At 36.4% G+C, this 23475-nt stretch overlaps 1 protein-coding gene, 1 long non-coding RNA gene and 1 pseudogene across 2 annotated transcripts; 1 reads left to right on the forward strand and 2 right to left on the reverse strand.

Moving 5' to 3' along the window:
* Positions 1–1833: 1833 nt before the first annotated feature.
* Positions 1834–10626, forward strand: LOC125204557. Its single transcript, XR_007173585.1, has 2 exons — positions 1834–1933; positions 9011–10626. It is a non-coding gene; the product is annotated as an uncharacterized LOC125204557 (long non-coding RNA).
* Positions 10627–13438: 2812 nt separating this feature from the next.
* On the reverse strand, positions 13439–17856 carry LOC125206124 (annotated as a pseudogene).
* A 3028-nt stretch (positions 17857–20884) lies between these two features.
* LOC125207609 (aquaporin TIP2-1-like) lies at positions 20885–22887 on the reverse strand. Its single transcript, XM_048107016.1, has 3 exons — positions 22691–22887; positions 22164–22414; positions 20885–21497 (listed from the first exon to the last, which is right to left on the reverse strand). Exons 1-3 carry the CDS (start codon positions 22815–22817, stop codon positions 21129–21131), a joined length of 747 nt encoding a protein of 248 aa, XP_047962973.1. The 5' UTR covers positions 22818–22887; the 3' UTR covers positions 20885–21128.
* Between the last annotated feature and the right edge of the window lie 588 nt (positions 22888–23475).

Here is a 23475-nt window from a genome sequence, read left to right on the forward strand (position 1 = left end):
TTACTGTAGGGGCATAGATGTGATCCAAAGTCTCCATATGTCTTGCAAAGAAAAAGGACTAATTAATAGTTTCGGCCATTATCATAATATCCTGGATCCTGATAGACTATTTTTAAAAAAATCCCAATATCTGTATATAATAATGAGGAATTTCGTCGAACACCAAGTGTTGACTAGGATTGATTTCTCACATTGATTGAATGGAAAATGGGTCGTTTCTTGGTCAAAATATTAGCCTGCTTAGAGCATCCGCAGCGCAGGTGATGTGTTGCAAGCCTCCCCCCAGCAAAACTCACACATCGGTGGGTTTCCTACTAAGACCATTTCTAAATTAACTTTATTTAAAAAAACTGTAAATTAGTTTTTAATTCAACATTTATTGCAATATTCTAAATATATTTTTTATATTACTGATTTTAACCTAATCTATTATTTTTTCATTTTCTTTCATTTTTTTTGTAATTTTTGTTTTTTTATTTAAGTAATTTTTAGTTAACTTTGTATTTATTTTAATAATTTTTTAATTAATTGTATTTTTAATTTAAAGAAACGAAAAGTAGGAATCATGAATAGGAATCATGTGTTTTTAATTCTTATTAGTGTTATTTCTTGGGTAAGGGAATGGAATAAAAATGACGTGGGCATATAAACAGTGTAGTCATGAGAGGGCCCAATAGGCAGAGACAAAGGGTCTAGTAATCTCAATTTATAAAATCTTTTATTTGAAAAAATTCTGTTTCAGAATCTATTTATTTTTTAAAATAAAGTTAGGAACTAATTACTCCCTCCATTCTCTATTCGTCACCATTTGATTCGACACGAGTTTTAAGAAATGTAATAGAAAGTGAGTTGAAAAAGTAAGTGGAATGTGAGTCTTACTTTTATATATTAGTTTTATAATAAAATGTGAGTGTGAATGAGTTAGTGGAATATTAGGTCCACTACTAAAAATGATAAAAGTGAAAGGTGACAAATATTTACGGACGGATGAAAATGGAAATATGTGACAAATTTTCAGGGACGGAGGAAGTATTATATTAGGTTTAAAATAAAGAGAAAAGTATAATCAATAGAATATAAAATAACAATTACTAGTATTGGGGTGTGTTATATTGCTATACTCACTCTTAAATTGCTAACTACAACTAAATGATGAACATTGGATCATTAAATCAAGGTATAAAGTCATTCAGCTACGAGTATCAATATAGTTTTAAAAAATGTCAATTAGGAGAATTAGTGTCAATTAACAACAAATTAGTAGTTATAACTAACTTTTAAAAAATATCTCAAAACTTTAAATGATTATAATTATCTCAATTTAAATTATTTTTATACACAATATATATCAAATTAAAGATAATTTTATAAGGATTCTAACGAGATCTCATTTACATATGTTCTAATGTCAAAATTTAAATTTTGTTTGAATTTTCATATTTTTTACATATCAGTTTAATGTAAATGTACAGTTCGAATAAGATTGAGAAAGAAATTAGAATTTATACAGTGTTATTATAGAGAATTCGAAAGAAGGGCAAATTGGTCTTTTCACCTACAATAACCTATCCTTATGGCCTAGTTTGTGAATGACGTTTTTTTTTATTGCAATATTAAGTATTATATAAATATATGTTTTTGTTGAATATTAAGTATTATATGAATATATGTTAAGCCTTAGATGTAAAGAAAGGTTTAGAGATTTTATAATACAAATAAGTGAATTAGTGGGGACAAATGGCTAAATATTGTCCACAAATTATTTTAATTGTTAGGGATCATTTTTAAGCATGAATATATGCATTCTTCTTCCTCATTCTTTCTCCCTTAAAAATCGACAGCCCCTCTTCCTCCCTCCATAACCACTTTCTTCACAAATCCCATCTTTATTGATGAATTGATGAAGCAATTGCATGATTGGATTATTTTGGAGGTAGGTCTACCTTTCTGTCCCAATTTTGAAGCATATATTTTCGTATTTCAATTAGTTTGAGATGTTCAAATTTTCAGACCTCATGACTTAGGGCAATTGATTGATTTTATTCTTTGAACTAACGTTAATACATAACATTTAGACGTATTTGATTATAGTTTGAGCTTTTGCTTTGAATGGATTGGAGATTTATCTATAAAGTGCCATAGAGGACAAAACCCTAAGTTAGGGATGTTGGGATTTTATTGTTAGTTTGTTGGAAATGGTTTGGGAATGTGGTATAAACATGTTTTTCTTCATTAATTTGGAGTGGATTAAGTCCTCTGGTTTTCAGCCGCATGTTCCGAATTCTTTAGCAAGTTTAGAACAATAAAAACCTTGATTTACCAATTTTAAAAATAACTCGAATGGGTCTAAAGGTTTCCTGATTTTTATTGAAATTTTAGGAGTTAATTTACTATGTGTGTAAATTGTTGGGTAATTGTTGCCAGAAACTGGTAGATTTTGGTAGTCTGTGGTAAAAGGAGAATATCTCTCGAACCATTAGGAATTTTCAAGTGAATCTTGTTGCTTTGTAAACTAGACTTCCATAGGTATTTGAAAATATTAAGTTACGCCTCTAAAGCCTTTTGAATGAATATAGCACGTTGATTAGAAATCAGTCCAGTGCAGGTGAAATATTAGAAGTTAAATGATAAATCATGGAATTACTTTACAGTTAGGATAAAGAAAGAGTTTAGTTTGTAATAGTATCCTTTACTTATAAACTAATGTGAGTTATAATGCTATAAAGTAGCTAAATCCAAATATTTGTAAAGGATAGGAAAAAGATCGACGAAAGAAGAAACGAGAATGGAAATGTTTGGAAATAAACGTTGTCCAGGTAGCATGTGACAGTCCACCTTCCTAGGGTACAATAAATCCGGCGACTGCTACCAAAACGGACCTAAAGAATTCAATATAGGCTAGGGTTTTCATTTAAAGAGTTTTGACCAAAAATTTAAAGGAACTATCAGAGCATTAAAACAACAACTTAACCTAGAAGCTTAAATAAGAAATAGGAAGGTATCATAAATTAGGGTCAAAAATCTCAAGAGTATGACATAGTTTCCAAGATAAAAACCACACGATAGTCTAAGGCCTCTAAACCGAAAGGAGAGTGCAAAATATCCAAAGATACTAAAGTGTTTCAAATAATTTCAGCGGAAACGACCAAGAGAAAGAGCAGCTATGTATGAAGACACAACTACGCTTGAATTTCAAAACGTCCATCTTAATTAGTTATCATGCCCAACACCCGCCACCGCTCGTCGTCGTTCAACATGCACATAAGGAAAACATATGCAGGGCTGGGTATTTTGAAATACTCAGTGAACTCGTTGCCAAAACATTTTATAAGTTATGCCACCCTTACCATAGTGAACTCGAGGTTTTACACTTTTCAAGATAAATATTCAACGAGTATCACAAAAATATTTCCATAGATTGGCCAATCAAACGACTCCCCAATTTCCTCACCACTTTCCACAATCTCATCATTTCCATGGTGCGACGAAAGTGTGGCCACACTTTTCGCCCACGAGACCGGCCGACTAGCAAGGACGGCTCTCGATCCCACCGCGTACACAGCCTGGTAGGGTTTGCGGCCCGTACTCAGACCCGAATTCGTTTAAACATATCCATAGCCATGGTAGCCTAATGGAGCGTACTCACAAACTAGGCATCAGACACACAATATCATCACAAAACAAACATAGGCATGGCATAACAGTTAAACCACCCTTATCTCTCCACTTTCATAAATTTGCAACATAAAAGAGTTTAGGAATAAAGCCCACCTCGACTGCTTAGATTTCAAGTATGTTATTTCCTTTGTTATCCTGCTTCGCAACCGAGGTTTCACCTTTTAATCACATAGGCATATATCACAAATCAGATTCAACACAAACTCCTAACTCATGCATGTCTCAACGCTTTTCCCTTTTCCCATCGATTTATCTTAACGTCATCAATCAAGGCCATGTTCATCACATAAGTTCCATTTGCATCTCAACTCTAGATCTAACATCAACATATGTCACACAAGAGTATTTTGCCAACATAAACACAACACACACTCACTCGCCACACCCACACGCACACACGCCACACACATGCATACATATTTCCATATCCCCTTTATCCCACTTTCACTCAACAAGATGCATGAGGGTTCAAGAATACCGATTAATCGGTTAGAAAGAAGAGGAATCGAGTAGAAAGAAGAAGATTAATATGAGAATACCTTTTTGAGAATAACGAACGGTAGAAACGAAGTAAAGACTTGGTTCTTCAAATATCTTGAGGCTCAAACTCTAATTCTTCTCAAAGGATGAAGGATTATTGGAGTAAAGTAGAAGAAAATTGAGAGAGAAGGAAAAGAGGGAGGGGGCGAAAATTGTGATGGCTAGGGTTAGGGGTTTCTCTTATTTATAGTGCTCAATAAGATCTTTAGGTAAATAATATAGAATATTTGATAAGATTTGATTCTCCAAAATTAATTAAAAACAAATATTGTGGAGTAGGGAGGAAGAAAAAGATCTATGGTTCAAGCATGGGGATTTTCGAAATATATGGCTTTTAATTAGCCAAGATTTTGTTTTGTATATTTTACGGAGTAGAATAAAATATCACGAAACAAAATAAAAATAAAAATCCTCCCCATTGGGAAAAGAAATAGGCGTGTATATGCTCCTTTAAATAAGGAATGGATCTTTAATATTAACTAAAATAAGATATGGCAAGATCTCCTTGAGGTATGGAAAGATTTGGTAGAATATTTAAATTCTAGGTATGGAAGGAAATCAATAAGGGATCAATTAAAAATAAAATAATTATTCCTTCCCAAATATAGGTGATTTTCGAAAATCACCTTAAAACAATAGGGTTCGATTTTTCTTATTAGGAAATAGAGAATAATTGAGTTTTGGATTTAATTTGGATAAATATCCCAAGAATTAAATTAAATCCGGAAAAATGGGATTTTCTCCACTAAGGCTATGATTTTTGAAAATTCCAAGGAAAAGGTTATGGAATAGTATCCTAAAAATCTTACTCACCCTTAAACAATTAAATCATCACATAATTTCACCTTTAATTCAAATATTTGCATGCCACGTCATATAATCAACAAGTTTGACTTTTCAAACTTCCATCGCAACCCTAAACCCGACTCGGTCATAACTTCGTTCCTCAATTAATTCACGTCTCCTAAGTCATAAATTAGTAAATTAAATTTTTGGCTCTAAAATTAGGGTTCGAAAAAGTGGGGTGTTACATTCTACCACTCTTAAAAGAAATTTCGTCCCGAAATTTGGTACCTTCATGGGAAGAGTTCGGGGTATAGTTCCATCATCTTATCCTCAAGCTCCCACGTGGCTTCTTCATGCCTGTGATTTCTCCAAAGTATTTTCACTGAGGCGACAGATTTGTTTCTCAAGGTTTGAACCTTTCGGTCCAGGATCATCTGGGTCGCTCCTCGTAGCTCAAGTCTGGATTCAACGCAACTTCCTCGTAGTGAATCACGTGCGTCGGGTCGAACACGTACTTCCGCAATTGCGACACATGGAAACGTTGTGCACGTTCCCAAGGCTTGGGGGTAGCGCTAATCGATACGCAACGGGTCCTACTCTTTCTAAGATTTCGTAAGATCCGATAAATCGCGGATTCAACATTCCCTTAACACTGAAACGTATTATCCCCTTTGATGGGGATACCTTGGGAAAAACTTTATCACCGATTTGAAATTGTAAGTCGGTCCGTCGGACGTCAGCGTAAGACTTTTGTCTGTCTTGGGCTTCCTTCATTCTCGCCCAAAATATATTTTCCATAGAGTGGCCAGTCAAACATCTCCCCACTTTTCTCATCATTTTCCACAATCACAACATTTCCATGGTGTAACGAAAGTGTGGCCACACTTTTCGCCCACGAGACCGGCCGACTAGCGAGGACGGCTCCCGATCCCCTCGTGTACATAGCCTGGTAGGGTTTGCGGCCCGTACTCAGACCCGAATTCGTTTAAACATATCCATAGCCCTATAGCCCAATGGAGCAAACTCTCAAACTGGGCATCAGGCGCACAATATCACAACAAAACAGACATAGGTATGGCATAGCAGTTAAACCACTCTTATTTCTCCACATTCATAAATTTGCACATAAAAGAGTTTAAGAGTAAAGCCCACCTCGACTGCTTAGATTTCAAGTAAGTTCTTTCCCTTGTTATCCGGCTTCGCAACTGAGGTTTCACCTTTTTGATCACATAGGCACATATCACAAATCAGATTCAATACAAACTCCTAACTCATGCATGTCTCAACGTTTTTCCCTTTTCCCACCGATCTATCTTAGCATCATTAATCAATCAAGGTCACGTTCATCGCATAAGTTCCATTCGCATCTCAATTCTAGATCTAACATCAACATATGTCACACAAGAGTATTTTGCCATCATACACACACCACACAAACACAACACGCCACGCACACACACACGCCACGCACACACACACGCAACGCAGACACACACATACATGTTCTCCGTATCCCCTTTATCCCACTTTCACTCAAACAAGATGCATGAGGGTTCAAGAATACCGATTAATCGGTTAGAAAGAAGAGGAATCGAGTAGAAAGAAGAAGATAAATATAAGAATACCTTATGAGAAAAACGAACGGTAGAAATTAAGTATTAGACTCGGTTCTTCAAGATTCTTGGATTGAACTTCAATGCTTCTTCAAAAGATGACAAAATATTGGAGAATAGAAGAAAAATTGGAGAGAGTGAGAGAGATGAGAGGGGGCGTGTAGTATGTAGTGAGGGGGGCGAAATTTTATGGGGCTAGGGTTAGGGGTCCTCTTATTTATAGTGCTCAACAAGATCTTTAGGTAATTAAAATAGAATATTTGGTAAGATTTTATTCTCCACAATTAAATAAATCAAAATATTGTGGAGTAGAGAGGAAGAATGAAAACGGAGTGAACTAGGGTTGGAGAATATGGAATTTTCGAAAATCTTGGCTACTTATTTAGCCAAGATTTTGTTTGGTATATTTTTCGGAGTAGAATAAAATATCACAGAGCAAAATAAAATAAAAACCCTCCCCCCATTGGCATAGAAAATAGGCGTGTAATATGTGTCTTAAATAAGGCATGGATTTTTGAATATTAACTAAAATAAGATATGGCAAGATCTCTTGAGGTATGGAAAGATTTGGTAGAATAATTTAATTCTAGGTATGGAACGAGATCAAATAAGGGATCAATTAAAATAAAATAAATTCCTCCTTCCCAAAGCTAGGTGATTTTCGAAAATCACATTAATATTAATAGGGCTCGATTTTTCCCATTAAGAAATAGGGAAATAATTGGGTTTTGGATTTAATTTGGATAAATATCCCAAGAATTAAATAAAATCCGGAAAAATAGAATTCCTTCTCCAATAGTCCAAGGGTTCGAAAATCTCAATATATAGGTGGCTAGTATTTATGGAAATTTTCTCTAATATTCTTACTCACCCTTAAACAATTAATTCACCTCATAATTTAATAAATCACATGCCACATCACATAGTCAACAATTTTAACTTTTCAAACTTCTCGATCAAAGAAACTCATGCAATAAATTCATTTATCAAATAATTCACATCTCCCACGTCATCAATAATAAATTTTAGGGCTCTAAAATTAGGGTTCGGAAATTCGGGATATTACATTGCATGCTCAATATTTAAAATGTCTAATTCTCTAATGTGCTTATATGTGATTATTATGTGTCCTACTATCTTGGTAAATTGTGATTAATTATGGAATAAGAGACTTATGAAGTAAACTATGAGGATATAATGAATTGTTGAATGAGTTGTTAATGAAATATAAAATGGGAAGAGTACGATTGTGACTGAAACGATGGTTAGATAAATGTGGAAATGGGCGTTAAGGTGAATGTGATAAATGATATATGTTGATGAGATGTATACAAATATGATCTATCTATATGTGATGAGTTATGATTTGTCTGTCTGTGTTGATGTGTTATGTTGGATATATGTATCGATACGAAAACATGTATATTTGATTGTGTTTACGCCCCCGTGCATTAGTGTATTATGTGGGTACAATTGGCATGTCATAGGACAGCAGTGCTGCATTATTTGTGATCACTCGTCTTCTGGATAACCGAAGCGAGGATCGTCTCTATCTCTGAACTCTGATCTCTGGCTCTAATTTAATCTCTGATCTCTGTCTCTGTCTGCACCCTAAATGGGTGGTCTGTGCGGAGTCCTCTCGAGGACAAATTCCGCTCTGCATCTGATTCTGATTCTGATCTGGTCCGTGTACCCTAGTCTGTCGCTAAGCACTTAATGGGGCTATATGTGTTTGATTATGTGAAAATGTTGGTGATCTATATACGTGTTAGGGTGTGAATATTAATAAGTGATATGCATTTTACTTTGTATTCTATCCTATTGGTTTACGAAGTGATATATGATTATAAATCTGGTAAATTCAATAAGATAGAGGATGATGACTGTTTATATGTTCTGGGATTGATATTACTCGTTGTTGGTTTTTGGGTATGTGATTGTTATAGGGGAAATACTAATTATGTTAGAATTTAAATGATAATGATATGATAGAGGTGGTAATAATTGATAAATAAAACAATACGAAGAATTGTTAAAATTTTTAAGTTGTATGATTATTATTTGAAGAGAATTTTGGCTAAAGTGTTGAGTGTGCTACTGGTTAGTTGGCATTGGAGAGTACCAGTCGATGTTTCTTCATGTCTGTCTTAGCGTTGCATCATTGGCGGTTCATTAAGTTTTATAAGTGATAGATCTTTCGAATGGTTAGTTGTAGCATGTTAGCACTAATTTTTTTTTATACCAACTTAATTCCACTGTAGTAATTGTAAATATTAACAAATGACTTACATATTTGGTTTTGAATGGTTAAAAAAAATGAAAATTTTAAATTTTTCATACTTAATAGCTCCTCTTCTTTGACATCACCTATTCGGCCTGCATTTGCCGGGTAGGGGGTGTTGTTGCACATAGAATTCTAGTTGACTCCTCCACATGCAAATACCCGTCGAACGTATCGGTCGTTTGCTCGGTAGCAAGTTGTCGGATGGCACAAGTACAATTCTGCAACGCCGAGAGACTTTGCCGACTGGTTGCGTCTGTACGTACGTGATTGGAAGTATTCAACACTGGCGGACAATGTGTTGACAATACGCAAAAACAAGCGTTTTGACATGCGGAAACGGCGCTGGAAGTAATCTGCCAGAAATCGAGGCTCGTCGGAAAATAGTCGCGAATGAGCCTTTCATGGGCTCCCACCCGGTCATGAGGGATGTAACAGCGATTTGATCTCGTTGATCGAGGAGAAGGGCGGGTGGCAACGCTACATAGGCTTCATAGGCGGCACAATATTGTTGATAGAATTCTTGTTCTTCGCGCTGCGCTTCAGCAATGATCTCGTTCGGATCTATTTTTGAATTTAGAGTGTTTGAGTGAGGGAGGAAGATGTAGATTTGTTGTATGGAAAAATATTAGAGAAGTATGAGTGAAGATAATATGATATAACAAATGGATGATAAATGTGCGTATTTATAGACGATTTTGGGATTAAAAAAATTCAAAAAAAAATTCAAAAAAAGGGTAATAAAATGGCTATATTTTTTGGGAATCCGAAAATATATATTTTTTTATTTTAAGGATTATTTTTATTTAAAAAAAAGAAATTCCAGCGAAAATTCTGTTGGCGAATAAGATGGCGCCACCATGTCAGTGTGCTCTTCGGCACAACGGTACTATTGCTATCGAGTAGGGCCATGCTGTCGGCAAGAGCACAACGGCGAGCAGGGTACTCGCCGCGCCGATGGCACGAAGGGTGCTCTTAGTCAAGAGCATCACTGCAGATGCTCTAAATCAATGTTGCAAAATAATTACCTGATTAAAACCTGCAAGCTTAATAATAATAATACTGATGATAGAAATAATAGAAAAATGCAGTAAAAGCTGCAAATGTCCAAGGTGCAGTGGCCTCAGTTCAAGCCGAGTTTTCAGGCAGTTTTGAAGTCTAATCAGTTATTAATGCATACCATTCCCTTCGTCTTCAAAATAGCTTCGAGTGGATAGCTTGCACGTCTCAATCGGAGTTCTGTGGAGAGTTATGACTAATTCAACGAACATTGCGCAGTGCAGTCAAAGCTGACAGACATTAGACGGAAATTCTAGGAATGAAGAAATTATTGCCCAAATCTCTCCTATTAATTAAAGGAGTCGAAAATATCATATTTTCTATTATTGGAGGAAATTTTTTACCATGTCTAAACCTTTTTCTAGCCTATAAATACCCATAACCTAATTCATGTCATACATCTCAGAGTCTCAAATCCTTTTCCCCTTTTACACATTCTTCCATTCCATTTTCCAAAAATAATTCATCCATCGTCCATTGGAGCTATGCTGATCCAGGCAAGAGAAGAGTAAAGATTGAAGATTCAACCTTGGGTTTTATCAATTTCTTTCATGTCTTGTACTTTTATTGTTTTTACTGCTTGTCTATGAGTAGTTAAACTTCCTTTGTAGATTGTTTGGTGAAGACTATTATGAACATGCTTTGATTTATTGAATTGAACCTTTTCCATGCTCTTGTAATTGTTTTTGCTTGTTTTGTGCTTTTATTGTTCTTTTGTCTAGCCAAACTTTAGAACTATGCCCGTTTATCTAGATTAATCGAGAGATAGCTAGTTTTACGTGGTCAAAGGGACGAGTACAACACATAGGTTTATCTGTACTCGCGAGAGGGGACCCTTTGTGAGGGCTTGAGTCTTAGGAACTTAAGGAGTTAGAATCTAATCTATTGAAATGAAATTTTGATAATTAGAGTCTAATCTACTGGATAGGTGCACTCGAGAGAGGGCTTATCCTAGAATCGCTTCTTTCCTTGTAATCCTAGAGACACATAAAGGTAAAGGTTCTATGAGATTAATCATCACTAGGTCGTAGTAGTTGGATCCTAAAACTCTATATTCTTTAACCTGTTTTGTATTATTTTGTGTTTATACTTTCTATTATTTATGTATTTATTTCAGCCTAGTTTATAAATCCAAACCAAAAACCTATGTGTCTATAGATAGTGTATGACGCTTTGTATATGATAGTTAGTTGCAATCTTATTCCATGTATGTATTCGATATTCCGGTACTAACTTTTAGCTATGCTAGATTTACCTTATACACTTGCAAGTATTTTTAGTGCTAATAAATAGTGCATTAAATGTTAGTCCAAATTCGTTTGAAGCCCTAACCCAATTTCATCAGTATTAAGTATGCAAATGTAGAATTAAATAACATGGAATACACTATAAACACTCGCAAATACGCATACTCACTCGTTCTATTGGTATAGTTGGTTTTCTTCTCCTTTATTAGACTTAGGGCTTGATAGTTTACTGTCCATGCAATAACCAAACCTCAAATAAGGATATTAACTAGATGATCTCAAGATAGATTCTTTTGGTAGTGTGATGAGAGTAACAAGCCCTTGTCCGCAACAAGAAAAATTGTAAAGTAAATGCAAATCGACACCTTATTTGCATGTTACGAGGATCAATTCCTAATCTGTATATGCGTCTTGCTGAATTGGGTTCTAGAGATAGATTTATTTTCTAAATAATTACGTGTAATTTCTTTAATATCCTATTTTCTAAGATTTTTTCCTACCTGAATTTATCTTCTTCTTATTTCGTTGTTAGCTATTTTCAATATTGTAATCGTGTGATGTTCATTTCTATTTTGCAATACAATTTCCTTTCCTATCTGTTATTATCTTATAATTGTGATGTTGGAAGATTGGATCGTATCATAATATCCACGAAATTACCTTGGAAGCGTCAGTTGTTTTGTGTGAAAAAATGTTTCCGAGCACTAGTGGTGATCGCAGATTGATGGTCGCTTAACCCCGATTTCACTGTATGGTTTGAGAAATTTTTGTCAGTTTTGTTATAATTTGAGTATTGAATTATAATATAATTATGTATGATTTGTTCACAATTTCGTTAAAACATCCATAATTCAGATTTCAACGTCTTATTGTAAATATGCAGTAATCTATGCGAAACTCAATCTCATGCAAAACTCATTTTTATTGCGAAACACTGAACCAAAAATACGGGAGGTCATTTTTTGAACCAAAAATACGGGAGGTCATTTTTAGATATAATTAAGGCCATTGTAAGTTTGTTTTTAAGTTGTTTTAGAAAAATGACCTAAGATAACGATGACCTCATAAAATGTCCTAATACCTAACCAATAATGACAGCTGATGATGCATAGTTATTGAAATATATTATATTCGAAAATCTCACTAGTCAAAATTTGACTTGAGTTTTATTTTAAGGTTAATTCTTGTGCAATATGGTAAACGGTTATCAATATAATGTTTAATTTTAAGTTTGGATTGATGAGTAAGCTTTGTATTATGTGGAGTCTAGTACTCAATTTGTATTTCAGATTTTTCTTGCTTTGTTACATATCTAGGAGGGTGAGCACTACATATTTGTAGATCTATATCTTCGATTGCCAGCTCCAACTCTCTATGTTTTTGTTAGTTGGCTACTACATATGTACTTAAAATAAATTTTTGTCGCTTTTATTTTATCAAGGGCTAATAGCTTAAAACAATCACTTATAAGCCAATTCAAATAGTTACCACCAACTTATAAGAAAATTTCATCCAATTTACATCCAAGATGGCACGCTGGAATGTCTAAAACGATATTGTCTTGGTATGAGGTGCCATGTCGCCTGTCAGCATGTCTAATTAGACCAAAACGATAATGTTCTGTCACAAAATACATACAAATTCAAACAACCTTGTTTGTATGTGTTGACTTTCCATTCTGACACTAATTTTTGTCGTATCATCTCCTGAGTTATTTAAAATTGGCCTGCTAAGAGATGTATATTTTTTTATTTTACCATTTCAAGGTATCAACTCGTTTTTAAGTCAAAAGAATATATACCTATATTATTTTTGTAAATTTTGCTAACACTACAAAATATTTGGCATTTAGTGACGGATTATACCATCCCTAATCAGCGAATTTCCGTCACTAAATAGTGTCAGTGACAGATTAAGGTCAGATTGAAATTTTAATTAAAAAGTTTGTCACTAAAATCTTTAGAGATTTAACCGTCCCTAAATTTAGCGACAACTTCACTGACAGAATAAGCCGTCACAAAACTTAATGGGGGCTGCGTTTGGAAGTCAGCATTAGAGACAGACTACTGCCTGTATATCCGTCACTAAATCTGGTGTTGCATATTCAAAAATTAGTGACGCCGTACTCCGGCACTAATCTGATGGATCAATTTATATTCTATTTTAATCATTATTTAACCTACCTATATATTCAAATAAACATAAAATCAATAACTAGCAAATATAAAATCTACTAGATAAACATTAAATCTATTATATAAACATTAAATCCAAAACTTGTAATGATTGGAGATCAAAGTAGTTAAGGCAACAGAAGTATGATGTTCAAAAGAAATCCTACATCATATCAAACTCTGATATGTGTGTCAATCATATACTTGCTAAATCAGAAATGTGGCTAGACTTGTGCGATGTCATCATGATCTCTTTCATCATCTCTCTGATATGTGTGTCAATCATATACTTGCTCAATCAGAAATGTGGCTAGACTTGTGCGACGTCATCATGATCTCCTTCACTATCTCTTGCACCTCTTGGTGAAATTCTTGGCGCAATTTTTGGCACAATTCCTCTCTTATTTCGGCTCGACAGAAGGATCTAAGTCAGCCTAGGTAGGAGCATTAATTCCTTGAGTTTCGGCTGAGCTGCCAGGCACGACCTTCCTCTGATTTTGACCTATAAAATGAAGTGACAAAAGTCAAGAAAAAAATTAGATCTTTTATAGATTAGTAATTATTGTAAAAAGATGATTTGATTTTTTTGAGGAATTTACAGTTTCTTAATGCTAAAGTTGAGTAAATGAATAGTTTACATTGAATGGTAAGAACAAGACTAAAAGACGTACAACACGAAGTCGAGTAGATAGTGCATCAAACAGAAGCATCCTTCCAGATAAAGGTTCACCAACTACACCAGCAACCTTTATAGCCAATAACACCTGGAACTGCATTCAAACGTAACAAGTACAAGAATATTAAAATACACCATTTATTCGAACATGTACCAGATTTTAGAAACAGAGAAGGTTCAACACTCCAAAGCTATTAATATGGTGGTTGCATGTTCGATATACCTACTCCAAGGACTCAACTGTCAGAACATCTCTGGCATGCTGTTGAAGGGGGCGGAGTAGGAAATAAGCAACGATAGCATGGTCCTCCATTGTAATTGTAAACAGTTAGCTGCAAAAGCAAATGACAATGGATAAGGAACATAAAAATGAGTTAAAGGGACGTTTGTAAAATTGTAACAGACTTATCAATAACCATTAACCGAAGGGGGATGCATTTATCAAGAAACATACATGTCCTTCCAGTCCAAGTGGCTCCAGAGATTAAAGGCTGCAAGCATAAACGTGTGTTTGGTCAGTAGAGCATAGGTCCATATGCAAATAAACAAGATCAGGCAACATAACATTATAACTTTTGAGAAGAAATCAAATCGTATCATGAAAATATTTATAGCCTAATATAGAATAATATTTGCACTTCAAGGTCCATGTCACAACATTGAATACTACCATAGTAGCAGATAAGAACTGAATTGAATTGACAAAAGTTATAAATTCAGACCACAAACAGATAAAAGCAATACCATGCATTCTGCATAATTAATTGTCCAAGAGAAATAGTGATCAGTCGTGGAGAGTCTATAAGCGTGGGAATCGGGAGGTAGTTTGGCCGGCAGATTCGAAGAAGTAAAGGAGGGGGAATGGTTGCACAAGATCTCGACTAGATTCATCAGCATATATAGTTTGTTGCATTTATTATTTAGTTTGTTGCTAGTATCTCTCATTTCAGTTATTTTGTAGAGTTTATATATTGGACGACTTAGTCGTAGGGCCTCTCCGGAGGATTTCTGCATTGTTACACTCTCAGTTTATTCAATAAAGTCGAGCCCTCTTTCCTTTTCTTTGTGTATTACTCGAGCACCTCTCGTGCTCTCCTTAATCGGTCACTTGCACTCTAACAAATAGTACATAAATAAGCAACTGCTCACCTTTCCCAACACAACACAGCAATCGTTGATCATGCAACGACTGGGTACCTTGTCCATTGCATCAATGACAATGTCATACCTGTTATACACCGAAAACCGCAAAAATGAAGTTGAACTCAGTATTTGACACAAACAATACATGTTCTCTGAGGATCAAAATAGAGAAAGAATACCATACCCTCTCATAATTTCCAAGGCGTTTGATGTCCGGAACGCTTCCTTGTGCTCTACTATTTGGACGGTAGAGTTAATCCTGAAGACACAATACCAAGATAAAAAGACATAAAGCAGCTCCTGACTCTACTTTTGATCTTCCTATAAATGCTTCCGTGTAAATTATCTAGATGAACGATGGCAAGAATCAGCCAACAACAACACTATCAGCTGACTAGGAATATTTTTTTCCATAGAGGTCCAACTAACTATAGCTTTTCCGAGCACTGAAAGGCCAGATACTATATTTCCTCAAGACAAATTCATATCCATACTCTATCTTAATCAAACAAAGAAATCTTCCTTCGAACAAAGGCCATGAGACTATTATTTAAATTTATGCATATTTGTTAAAAGAGGGAACATCTTTTTTGGTCCACGAACTTTGCCAAAGTATCATTTTAAGTTCGTGAACTTTGAAAATATCATTTGAGGTCCATCAATTATGACTTAATATCATTTGAAGTACTTTTTTACTATCTCCAAGTTTTTTTGGACGAAAATACCCTCAATACCTTAAAGGGTATATATTGTTAATAAACTTATCGTATACTCATATTTTTTATAAATATCTTTACAATATATTTTAGACAAATTTTCTAAATATAATTTGACTTTCAATATTATCACTTCATTTTGTGACAGGCAAGTAAAATTGTTTCTTCAACTTTTTATATTAATGAATTTTAAAATTGAATAAATAACTTTTCTTCAATAATAAAAAATTGAATAAGGATCTTTTCTTGCATGTCACAAAATTAAGTGATAATATTGAAGGTCAAATTATATTTAGAAAATTCATCAAAAAATATAGTAAAAATATTTATAAAAAATATGAGTATATGATAAGTTTATTAGAAATATATACCTTTAAAAATATAGAGGGTATTTTCGTCCAGTAAAAATTGGAAATAGTAAAAAAGTACTTCAATTGATATTAACCCATAGTTGGCAGACCTCAAATGATATTTTCAAAGTTCATGGACCTAAAATGATACTTTGACAAAGTTCATGGACCTAAAAAGATGTTCTCTCTTGTTAAAAAATGTAAGGTTAATTTTAAGCAATAATATTATAAAAATGTGAAAATGCCATCTCCTTCGCAGGCTGTTATATCTCCTTTCGGGTGAGTGGCCTCAATAGAGCAATAGTCACACATTTAGCATTATGCAGAATAATAGATTATGATATAAAACAAGACAAAAGGAAGTCTTACTCGTCAGCTGCGAAGAGTGAGACAAGGCATTGATCTCCTTGGGAAAAACTCTATAAATAGGTGGTTCTGGAAAACTGCTGCCGTAAATAGGCCGGTTTTTTTTTATTTCTACAAGTGGGTGTTACGCATTCTTAGAATGCGTATTTAATAACGCATTCTTAGAATGCGTGTCTCAACTAATTTAAAATTCAAGAACGGGCAGAACAACTCACAGACTCGCCGCTCTGTTCTCATTCTCGCGAACCCCTTCCAAGAATGCCACGTTTTCGTCCGATTCTTGCGTAAATCGCCCAAATTCGTGTAATTGATTCTCCCTCAAGGTAAGTTACGTGCTTTTTTCTTAATTTGACATTATATTCATAGTTACGTGCTTTAGTTAGTTGTTTTCCAGCTTTTCATCCGTATTTTACCTTTTCAGTAAATGGTCCCCGCCGTCATGTGTTTTCCCAGGTCTAGGTAAATTTAGGAAGCAGTTCTTTCGATCCAGTTGTTAGAATAGCATATCTCAATTACCAAGTCTAGTTAATTTTCTCAACTCAAATTGCGTGGCAGCAGCCAACCCAAAAATAGTTCCCGAATCTTTGAACATGTTTCTTTGCGCATTCATCTCTGTGGGATCGATCTCTACTTCCCTGTGCTAATTTTAGTATACGTGGTTGAGGGTTTTGAAGAGGTAGTCTGTGTGTCCGACGACCGAGATCTTCCAACGATCCGTGAGTTCCTAGACCCTGTGATCTAGTGGATTCGCTGGACCCAGAAAGCTTGATATTCCTTACTGTGCACACAGTCTAGTCTACCACTCACTTCAAATGGCGCCGTTGCCGGGGATTGGATGGCGTAATTTGTTTATGCGTTTGAAAATTTGGTGTAAATAGTTTAATTTCTGTTATTTTGTTTTTCTTGACAGTTTATGAACACGGGCTTCCATTCTAGAAGTTGGGCTAGTTCATCTGGGTCAGGAGACGCCCGATACAAGTGGCAAGTCAAAGAGTCTATGTCCACTGTCACCAGATCAGGGTTAAGGACAGTAGACCCATTCCCATTCGAATCAGAAAGTGAGAAGGAGTGGAACTCGTCAGGAGAAGAGGACCCGAAGTCATCCACAGAAACAAAGCATTCCGAGACCGAGGGTGAGGAAGACGAAAATATGGCACACTTAGTGGATCCCGATCCGGAGATAGGTTCACTCACCGCGCATCTAGACGCTGAGCCCGCCCATGCCATAGTCTCGAACCCGCGCCGGAGGTCTATCGATATTAAGACAAATGTGCTTGGGGTTTTGCCTACATTCTCTGGACGAAAGAATGAGTGTCCTTACGAATTTCTAAACGAGTTTAGTAAGCTGTACAACATCCAAAAGCGACCCAACGAGGCGACTGACGAGGACTACCGTTTGCGTGCAGTCCCGTTTGCCCTTAAGGGGGCTAATACTTGGCTGCTGAGGCTCCCACCAGACTCGATCAACACATGGAAGGATTTCAAGCTGGAGTTCTTGGATTATTTTTTCCCGTCCAACAAGACGAACGCTTTGAAGAAAGAGATCCAGGAGTGCAAGCAAGAATATGATGAGTCTCTGAGCTCTTATTGGTCCCGTTTTAAAGGACTATTGGATGCTTGTCCGAACCACAGAATGATCGAGGCAGAGACTTACTATCTGTTTTACGAAGGTGCAAACCCTGAATCAAAGGATTTGATGAATTCCTCGAGCGGGGGAAATTTTACCAAGAATAAAGCAAGTGAAGCCAGAGAGACCTTGGGGAGATTGATCGAGGCGAAAAAGGCCTATGATAACCCGCGGAGCATTTTGAGAAGGGGATCGGCCAATGCAGTAACAGAACAAGATGACAAGAAAGTGGAGGACAGGATAGATAAATTGGAGAAAGCACTGTTAAATGCAATTGAGAAGTACAACCCTCATGCTCCATCGGAAAATGAGAAACCCCCTAGTCCAGAGGAAAGGCAACTTCAACTTTATTACGGTCAATCCTGTGAAGGAGAGTACCAGGCCCAGGCGAATTCGATGGGGAGCTGGAATCCGGATGGAAGTTGGAACCAAGGAAGGCAAAAGGAGGCCCCATGGAGGACTCACCCCAATTTTAGATGGACTGACAATGATCAAAGTCAGCCACCCCCACTGCAGATCACAAATTATGCACACCCTCCAGAGAGGCAGTCCAACTGGTCAGGGAGGAATCAAGAGGGGCAACTGCAATTGGGATACAGGAATCAGGACCATACTAATTGGGGAAACAAAAATCAGAACAATCCAGGGAGCTCCTATGTGCCACCTCACCAGAGGAGTAACCAAGGAAACTATCAGAATTCCCAACCAAACCACCAAGGAAATCAAGGAAACTATCGGCAGAACCAGGGACAGAACCAAGGTCAAGGGTCGAATTTGAATCAATTCAACCCCAGACCGCAAAGAAGTTTGGATGACATGGTACATGACCTAGTGAATTCGCAGCAGTTCATGCAGAATAATCTGCATTCCAACAATGACGTGGTGCATAAACTGCAAGACGCCCAGTTGGAGCACAAAGCCGCCATGGACATGATGGCAAAGCAGCTGTCTCAGATTGCGGTTTCTTTGAATGAGATGCGGGGAAATGAAGGAAAACTCCCTGCCACAGTCAAGCCACCTGACCGAGCAAACATTAGTCAGATCACCTTGAGATCAGGGTGGGGCTATGAAGGACCGACGCTGGAGATTGACGAAGAAATACCTGCACAGGCAAGTAAGGGGAAGGAAAGTCAAGAGTTCCAAGGGGATAGCCCTAGACAGGATGACCTCCAGAAGGGAGATTTAGAGGGATCTTTACCTCGAGCAGCTGATACATTTTTCCTAGATCCAGAGCCTGAGTTAGTAAGTAAGGAAGGAAGTAAGCAAGCTGGCGAAATCCCAGCTGGGAGTTACACAAATGCGGTAAAGCGAGCAAAGCCGTTTCCATACCGAGGGGAAGCCAAGAAGAAGAAGGATGATACAGAGGACCTCATGGAAATTTTTAGCAAGCTGGAAATCAACCTACCCTTCTTGCAAGCCCTGAAGATGTCCGCCTTCATAGCAGGGAAGACCAAACCAGACGGAAAGATTGTGATCGGGGAGAACGTGTCTGCTGTGATACAAAAGAGAAGGATGCCTTCGAAATGCACAGACCCAGGTATGTTTACATTACCCGTTTCTCTAGGGGACATCAGAGTCGAGCACGCCATGTGTGATCTAGTGGCGTCTATAAATGTTTTACCGCTTTCGATCTACAAGAAACTGTCAGGGGTTAGGATGGTCGCTACCAAGGTGGTAATCCAGTTAGCAGATAGAACTTGCATTTGTCCTGAAGGTGTGTTAGAGAATGTCATAGTCAAAGTGCATGAGTTTCTAAATCCTGTTGATTTCTATGTTATCAAAATGAATGATAATGAGTCTGCTGAGTCTAGTGGCGTGCTTTTAGGGAGACCATTCTTACGCACTGCCAAGACCATTAGTGATGTCTTTGATGGAACGATTTGAAGAAATGGATATATAAATAGTCCATAAATTTAAAAAAATAAATAAATAAAAGTTGGGGCTTGCGTTACGGCCCTAAGGCCCTCCAACGCCGGGCCGGGACGCGGTGGATCACGGCCTCGAAAGCTCCATCACCGAGCCAAGCCGGAACTGGGCGCGGCCTAGGCCGTTCTTCTCGTCCATTTAACGCAGCGGGCTGCGGGCCGGGACCCAGGTGCGGTCCGGCCCGCAGCGTTAAGGATGGCCTAGGATATCAATTCTCAGTTAGAGTAATAAGTATATTTTTTTTCAATTCTTACATTCTTATTTACACATCTTTTACATGATTTTTTTTGGGTCTACATTTTACATTCCTATTTAGAATTGAAGTCTTTCTTTTCTCTAATACTCGCTTTGTCTACCGTTAAATGACTCATTTTTCCTTTTTCGTCCGTCAGTCAATAAATATCTCACTTTTACTATATTTGGTAAACCTCTCATTCCACTAACTCATTCAACTCACATTTTATTATAAAACTAATGTATAAAAATAGGACTCACGGTCCACTTAATTACTTTTCCTATCCATTTTTCTTTATAAAATCAAATAATTTCTCAAAATCCGAGCCGGTCAAATATGAGACATTTATTCATCAATGGAGGGAGTAATATTTCATTTCTAAAAAACTCTCCGTTTTTTATCATATTATATGATTGGGGACATATATAAATTAATGCAACATAAGTATGTGCCAGGTGATACACATGGGAAATAAACAACATTTAATTCACAATATTTTTCAGAAAAACCACATCATTACAAAAAGAAATTGCATTTACATCTTCAAACAGCCCACCAAATTTCTCCAATCATTTAAAAAATTTAAAATAAAAAGGAAAGAAAAAGAGAAAAATACATTTCCCCTCCCCTATTCCTTTTATTACAATAGAAATTACAAACTTTTCATGCCACAAACAAATGTGAAATTACAAAAGCAAAAACAAAACAAATCTAGAACTCGCTAGCGAGTGGTGCGTGCTCGTGGTGGATGTAGCAGTTGCTGTAGACGACTCCGGCAAGGCCGCCGCCGATGAGTGGACCCACCCAGTAGATCCAGTGGCCGGTGAAGTCTCCAGCAGCAACGGCGGGGCCGAAAGAGCGAGCAGGGTTCATGGAGCCGCCGGAGAATGGGCCGGCGGCCAAGATGTTGGCGCCAACAATGAAACCGATGGCGATGGGAGCGATGGTTCCCAATGAGCCCTTCTTGGGGTCCACAGCAGTGGCGTAGACGGTGTAGACGAGGGCAAAGGTGATGATGATCTCGAACACGACGCCCTGGATGGCTCCGACTCCGGCTCCGACACCGTGGATCGGAATAGCCTACATAATATTTATGACTCTAGTTGAAACCAATATATAGATGAAGAAAAATAGTGACAAAAGACTTTAATTTTAGATGTATGCATTATTTGTATAGAATTATGCCTTTGTTAATACTCAAATAGTCATGTCAATTTCTTGGAGGCTGGCCGGCATGGACCATGTGTGATAATAGTTATTCAAATCATAAACATTGATCAGTTTTAAATTTTAAAATATAAAATTTTATTTTTTTTTCATTTATTTTATTCATGGACGTTTTCACTGATGTTAAAAACAACACTGTTTCAATAAAATAAAAACATAAAATTAAGAAAAAAATTTATTTTATCGAAATATGTCGTTTTGCATATCATTAATAGACAATATTTTGTGCATGGATAGGAAAACTGAGAAAAATTAAAATTTTATGATTTTATAATATGAATTCAAAAATTATGAGATTTGAATAAAATTTGTTTAAATTTTATGATTTAAATAATTTTACACCTAATGATTATACAGTGTACTTTAATATTAGCCACTAATGGACACTATAGTTGGTTGGTAGATTATCTGGTGGAATAATACACTATATTTCACGACAAGTACCATAGCAATTAGTATATATATTCTCAAATAATTTAATTAATTATCTTATCAACTGAGATTAATGAGTTGACTCACCAAACCGCCGGTGACATAGGAGAGAAGGAAGGAACCAACAACGGCGCCCAAAAGCTGAGCAATCCAGTAGAAAACTCCGGTGATGACGGTCAGCTGGCCACCGGCAACCAAGCCGAAGGTGACGGCGGGGTTGACGTGTCCGCCAGAGATGTTGGCGGCGATGGAGACAGCCACGAACAGAGCGAAAGCATGGGCGATAGCGATGGCCACCAGCCCGGCCGGGTCGAGACCAGCGTTCGCCGTCAAACTGTCTGTTCACAAAATTAAACTTAGAATAAAATATACTGTCGAAATATAAATGACTCATTTTGCCATTTTGGGATGAGACTGGTAAATTAGCACATACGCATGCATGGCTCTTAGGGTAATTAAGATTAATATCTATTATGGTAAAAAGAAATTAATATATTCTATCACCAATTCCACAAATTCCTAAAAGAAATAAATCTCATTTGCAATTGGAATGTCAAATTTAAAAATTAATTGAAAAAAAGACTTAAAAATTGAAGAAGTAGTTGAGTACTAACTGAAAGCGATGGCGGAGCCGACGCCAGCGAAGACGAAGAGCAAGGTGGAGATGAACTCGGCGACGTATGCCTTAATGGAGGCGGCGCTGCACGAGTCATCGAAACGGCCGATTGCGATTCCTGGCATTTTCTCTACTCTTTTCTTTTTCAAAAAATAATTAGAAATTAATTCTTGAAAAAAGAAGAAGAGGTGATTGTGGTTTGGGATGAGAGAAATAGCACTTTATATACTAAGGCACGCACGACTTTATCCAAATAGTTTAATGTGAGCATCTATGATTAGTATATGCCAGATGCCTCGTCACAAGAGATAGATGAAGGGACAAAATAATCCATCCTACGTGGAATATTCTATCCTAAAATTATTTAAACTTTATGCGACTGTTTTGTTACTATTATTTTATTGAGAATTCATAGCAGCCAGCTATAATAAGTTTTGTGTAGTTAAACGTAGTTGTTATTCGTGGGTGGATGTGCTTTGGAAACTCAATTCCTATATAAAATCAGTTTAAAGTGAAAATAAAATTCTTAAAAGGGTCATGCGACTTGACATCCACTATGCTAACTAATTTTATTATCTTAATTGGTAAACTAAGATAATATTGAAGAAGTTGATTATTTCAATGAGTCATTTTATGAAGATATTAGAGTGTACACAGTGAGGTGGAACGGCCACGTCACAGCCAAAAAAACTTGTTCGCTTAGTCAGTACTGCCACAAAAAACTTGTCTGTCTAATCATCATAAAATAAATTAAGAAAATGTCAAAAAAAAAACGTTTTTGAC

The sequence above is a fragment of the Salvia hispanica genome, chromosome 2 (genome assembly GCF_023119035.1).
Source record: "Salvia hispanica cultivar TCC Black 2014 chromosome 2, UniMelb_Shisp_WGS_1.0, whole genome shotgun sequence".
Lineage (NCBI taxonomy): Eukaryota > Viridiplantae > Streptophyta > Magnoliopsida > Lamiales > Lamiaceae > Salvia > Salvia hispanica.